This window comes from Protopterus annectens, chromosome 2.part2 (genome assembly GCF_019279795.1).
Source record: "Protopterus annectens isolate FY-2018-M chromosome 2.part2, PAN1.0, whole genome shotgun sequence".
In the NCBI taxonomy this organism is placed as follows: domain Eukaryota; kingdom Metazoa; phylum Chordata; order Ceratodontiformes; family Protopteridae; genus Protopterus; species Protopterus annectens.
Window position 1 is genome coordinate 438,911,856 of NC_056730.1, and position 6,000 is coordinate 438,917,855.

At 41.1% G+C, this 6,000-nt stretch overlaps 1 protein-coding gene across 1 annotated transcript in view; it reads left to right on the top strand.

The window, feature by feature from the left end:
• The window catches only part of ANKRA2 (ankyrin repeat family A member 2), a 536,537-nt gene that overhangs the window by 2,388 nt on the left and 528,149 nt on the right, over positions 1–6,000 (top strand). Inside the window, exons 2-3 of the mRNA XM_044063946.1 lie at positions 570–949; positions 1,049–1,207. Of these exons, the coding sequence (XP_043919881.1) occupies positions 658–949; positions 1,049–1,207 (451 nt within the window). The 5' untranslated portion in view covers positions 570–657. The remainder of the gene's footprint in view (positions 1–569; positions 950–1,048; positions 1,208–6,000) is intronic.

The window sequence follows — 6,000 nt, forward strand, 5'->3', positions numbered from 1 at the left end:
AATCTGTACAGTTGAGAGGTATGTAAATCTTGATTTGTAGGAATGGTTCCATCCTTTTTAACCTTCCTAGCCACCTTACCCTGCCTTGGAGGAGATGGCTGTCTATAAATTATATTTGTGTACTACTTTACTTTAGTGTAGATATCCTCCAATCTGGAGTAGGGGCAAGTGAAGTGCATTATGAGATGAGGAATGGTGCTAAGCAGTCCCAGTGCCAGTATTCTTAGTGCTATGAATTTTAGGGAATAGACCCACTTCTACAGATCTAACTTTGTTTGGCACATAATTTTCTTTTTTGATTTGTTTGAATGCTCTAAGTTGGTGTACAGTTAGCTTTATTTTTCTGTTTTCTACTCTCATAACCAAACTTAATGTGAAAAATTAACTGCCTCCCTCAGCAGACTGTCAAATATAAAACAAATATAATACCCCCCAATTTGTAGCATTACTGAGAAAGCTATTATCTGCCTGATTAACTATGGCAGGGCAAAATGTTTTTAAGAAATGTATGTATGTGACCTGGTACTGGTGCAGTAAAACGTATTTAATACAGTTTTATGTATTTGCAGACCGTTTCTGGAAGAAGTGTGTTGTTTCCTATGTTGAAGTGATTTCCTGGTAATGAAGAGCAGAATTTTGTAGGCTGCTGCTTTCACCATGACATCACCTGAAAGTCTAATTCTTGGCACGCAGTTGGTTGAGGACGAAAACAGTGATACCAGTTTCATTTTATCTGAAATGGCAGATGTTAAGGTAGAGCATCAGGCTGACCCTGGAATGGAGGATCGTCCAGCTCAGAATGTTGCCATGGAAATGAAGTTCATTTTGCCCAACAGGTTTGATATGAATGTGTGTTCCCGGTTTGTCAAGTCTTTGAATGAAGAGGACAGCAAAAATATTCAGGACCAGGTGAACTCTGATCTTGAGGTGGCATCTGTTTTATTCAAAGGTAAAAACAAATATTTAGTTTTCTAGTTCTGATTTGTTTAGCAGATCTTCTGTTTGCACTAGGTGAGTGCTGTACCTTTTTTATATTTTGTTTCGGCAGCTGAGTGCAATATCCACACATCTCCTTCTCCTGGAATGCAGGTGCGCCATGTTTATACTCCTTCAACAACTAAACATTTCTCACCTATAAGGCAGTCAACTACTTTAACAAACAAGCACAGAGGCAATGAAGTTTCTTGTACACCAGTGCTTATTCATTGTAAGTATTCTTTTAAATATTTAAACCATCATTTTGGGTTAATATGAATTTTTATAGGTGTCCATTTTTCACATTTCCACTTGTCTTTGCTTTACTAATTTGTTTTTTAATGAGGAAGGGTACCAAACATTTTGTAGTTTATTGCACTGGAAAACAATTTCTCCTTGAACTTCCTACACTGTTACTTTTCAGACATCCCAGGATTTTGAACTTCAAACTCAACAGAGAAAGTTAACAGTATGTTCTTGATACTGACACAGCAGTGCCATTTGGAGAATTATGTCTGGTGAATTACACCTTAATGTGATTACACTGCAGTATCTTTTCTGCTGTGTCTTTAAAACGTTTAGAAAGTGTTACCATTGATTTTCTCTTTCTGAGGTGGAATTCCTGCATGCTTCTACTCCTATAGTTAGTGTTCCCATTGTATTGTTAGTGTTTTGGTTATTAAAAAAAAAAAGTTAATTTCACTGATTTTACTTTCTCCTTTGTGGAGCTAAGCTGGAAAAGTCAATTTTATAAGTGTGCCTATGGGAGGAATAGTCTTCCTCGAGACAGGCAGATGAAGTTTATGTACTGTCTATGAACACAGAAACATACTACGCAGCCATAGTTCTTAAGCAGACAAACATAAGTTCTTGCCACTCTTTAAGCACTTAATAGTGCTCATCTCCTAAATCAGACAAGGCTGTACATGATAATCTTGCATAGCTCTTAACCTGTTAGCCCAAGAAATCTGGACAGAGCCCAAAATAATGGGGGACAAAGCCCCAAAAATAAGGATAAATTTTACATTTTGCTCTTAAAAAAATTTAAAAAGTTGCTAAGATAATTCTAGCCTTGAAGGTAGCCAAAGTAGGAGATGAGCATAACTCCCAAAAGTGTCCCATCTTTCTGAAATGTTTATATTGTATTATCAAAAAAACAAACTACATTAAATTGTATTTGTCCGAAACAGCCTTGTCTGCCTTTTCTTATAGCCATCTTCCTCTTAAGTCTTTTCTTACAAGTTCAGTCCAAAGTGGAAAGTCTGTTAAACACCATAAATCTAAATCCAGGGCTAAAGTATGACCTACTCCCTTGGTTATCCCCCAGGTAGTAAAGAATCATGTTCAGAATTTGAAAATTAAGGTTATTAGTTTGCATGAGCCTGTTTTTTTTTCATCTCAAGATTGTGGGTTTCTTTTAAAAATAATAATTGATTACCCATCTTTCAGATCTGACAGGGCATACCTCCCATTCAAACTTCAATGCAACCTACACAGGTGGTAGTTCCCTCACCAGCTATACCAAACACTGTTTGTGACAGATCTGCTGTCTTGCCAAAGGAAGACTGATACTTGGTCTCCTACTAGTGGAGCAGGGGAATTGAAATCCAAATTTTTCACTGGCACAGCATGTTTCAGTGCTAGTCTCGAGGATGCTGACATGACCTCCTTTCCCAGCACTGGTCTGAGTGGGATTTCTGTTACTGATCTCTCTGTTACTATTCTTAGCATTGTGTGAATTGTCCACCAGTGCTAAACCTGACCTGGGGAACTCAACACTGGTGCTCATGCTTACTTTTTGTTTTTCTTCAGTAACGCCTAGCCAAACCCCATTGGCCTCAGGAGTCAGTCTCCTGCTTCAGCATCACTTCAGCCCTTTGTCATTAAGAATTATGTTGGCTTTCTCTTCTCCCTTTCTTCTTTATATGCCAGCACTGCAAATCAAACCATAGTAGCCTCTGCCTGGACCTTAGTCTTCAATTATGTCTCAGAGCAGGACAGGGAAACTGCAACCCCTCCCACGCCATCAGCCTAAAAATAATTTCTTCCTTTGCCTTGGATTTCCCTCTTCCCAAAGGTACAAAGGATGACTGTGCCAAAGTGGAAGCAAACAGACACTTTGACAGGTGCTGCCCCCATGACAGCTGTAGATGATGAAAACAACACCAACTTATCTTTTGAGGATTCCAAATGATGAATTTTCCATGTATGATTTTTCTTTTTTTGCTACTATAAATGCTAACCAACGAGCCAGTCAGTCAAACATTATACTGTCCTGGAAGGGGGTGGGGCTTTGTGTCTTGCTTGCATCTTGGTAATGAGAACATGTGCACTTATAGAGGCTAACTCTGCCCAATAATGAGTGAAGCACTTGCTTCACTGCTAGGGCCACCAAAACCCCTTTGTCCACACAAGCGAGTCATACATGCACAAGCAACTGCTGCCTACATACTCTGGCAGATATACCCACCTCTTCCCTGCCTTGATCCCCTGCTTCTTGATGGGCTTCCACTTTCCAGCTATGGCCCTGTCATCAGTGTCCATATGTATATGTATTTTGGAACGCATTTCTGAAACCATTTCTAAATGCTAAATTATATATTCCCAGTGCTGGGTCTTGCATATTTCTTGGTCATATTGTTTTATGTTTATTGAAACAAAGTCTTGGTTAAGACTGAACTTGTTTCAGGTGTTTGTAAATCAGTATCTAGTCTCTCATGCAAAAGTTGTGTTGACCACTGCATGCTGCAAATTTCACTGCTAGATGATTCAGTTTCACAACGAGTGCATCTGAGAGTCAGTCACTCATTTAGGATTGTAAGAGGCTACTAGGCTATCGGCCCAAATGTCATTTCAAGCCTAGCCATTTCATTTCAGTGTAATACCATAGGTACTCTAGTCAATACCCAGGATTGTATTTAGTAATTGCCCATGTCCAAGAGTGCTGTGGGTGCCCTCCCCGGTAAGAATTTACAGTGCCCCATTCACCTGTTAAGGGCCTTTTGAACAGTGTCATAGAGGTGCTCTGTTACACATGAATTGGCAGCCTATTCTAAAGATGTGGCAGTCGCTGGGAGATAAATCTGTCCCTCCATCATGCCCTGTTCAAGTCACCAGTGTTTCTATTTTGCATTGTCGCATTTGATGAGTCAAGTGCCACAAGGCATTTTTCACTTTGCCTCTCCTTACTTTTTTTGGGCCCCTTTTTTATAAAAAAGCTTTGTAAACTTTTTAGTAAACTATGGCTCCCCAAAATTTCTCTTCCAGTTGGGATGTTACCACAGGGTAATGTGAGCTACATCTATAGGCTTTAATGGGGTACTTTCATGCATGTGTCATGGTGCACCCATTAAAATCTTTGGGAGCAAAAGATGATTTTCCTATGCCTGCATCACTGAGGTTTAAGTTCCATGTTTTCCTTTGGCGATGTCCGTGCAAGGCAACAACAAATTTTAAATTTTATTTTTATATATGAATGCAATGACTAGTGTTACCCTGCAATGACTAGTGTTACCTGATAGGGGTGCTGTTTGGTAAATTCTGCACTGCATGCTATAGTGCTAAGGTACATTTAAGAATATCTGCAAATTACTTTAAACATCAAGAAGCCATGCCAGTGTGGAAATGGGTGATACAGACTGCTTTCTGATTGCCAGCAATATTGTAAGGAAAAGCAGATCACCAGAAGAACTGTCATTGCCTTTTGATGCCTCACGAGTGGTTCTTCAGCTTATAGGTTCATAGGTTTATACTAGGCTATCTGCTCTAAGGCATTTATAAGCCTAGCCCAAATTTTTGTGGCTTACGCCACCCCTTATATGAAAAAATACTGTGCCCATTAGTTTGTTGTGCCTCTGTCCAGCAGTGACACAGAGATGATTCCCGGGGTAAACCTACGATCTCCCATCCACAGGTCAAGATTTCTCTTGAACAGAGCCAGCGAGGTGCTCTGCCTCACATGGACCGGGATTTTATTCCACAGCATAGGGAGTCTCTGAGTGATAAATCTATCCCTCCAGCACGTCCTATTTATGTCCGTGCTGTGGTTTTGGTGGATTTGGATTTTTTGAGGTGGAGCATGTCCATTAATTCCAGGTTGGACATGGCCTTGTATGTCAGGCACATGTCACCTCTGAGCAGACTGTATGCGACTGAATAGAGCTGGAGTTTCTTCAATCTGGCAGCATATGACAGATTTTGGAGTCCCTTTATCCTTTTGGTGAGGAACTTTTGGGGGTCTCTCCAATTGCTGCAGATGTCGGGTGAGATACATCCCGAATGGGGCATTGTACTCTATCATTGGTCTGATAAGTGAAGAGTACAGGGGAACGATGACCTCACTAGATTTGGATGTGAATCCCTTCATGATCAGGTGGGCAGTGTAGAAGGTCTTTCTAACCACTTTAGCAACGTGAGTGTCAAAAGAAAGGCCACTGTCAACCTGGGTCCCTGATAACCTCTTCTGTGCTTAGTGGATTGCCACCTATATGGTAGCTTGGGGTTACCTTGTTTTTCCCAAAGGGTATGACTATACATTTTTTGGCGTTTAACTTCAGGCCATGGCTCTGGCACCAGCTATCTGTTTCCGTGAGTCCCTTCTGAAGGATATCCGTGTCCGATGCACTTTCCACTATGGCGCCCAGTTTGCAGTCGTCTGCAAACTTTGTCAGCAAAAGTCCTCCCATGTTGGCCTGTACTTCTGAGAAGTAGATGCCGAACAATAGGGGGCCAAGGACCGAGCCCTGTGGGACACCACTTGTGACCGGCTTGGAGTCTGACATAGCGCCAGCAACTCTAACCCTGTGGGTTCTGTTTGCAACCCATCTTGTGACATATGGGTTTACATTTAAGCTGGTAAGTTTTTCTACAATACCTGAGTGGGGTATTGTGTCCAAAACCTTTGCAAGGTCAAGGTAGGCTGTATGGACTGCCTTTCCCTCATCAATGGCTTGGTGACTGTTTCGAAGAAGTCGACCAAGTTCAAAAGGCATGATCTTCCCTTGACGAAGCCAAACTGGGTCGGTT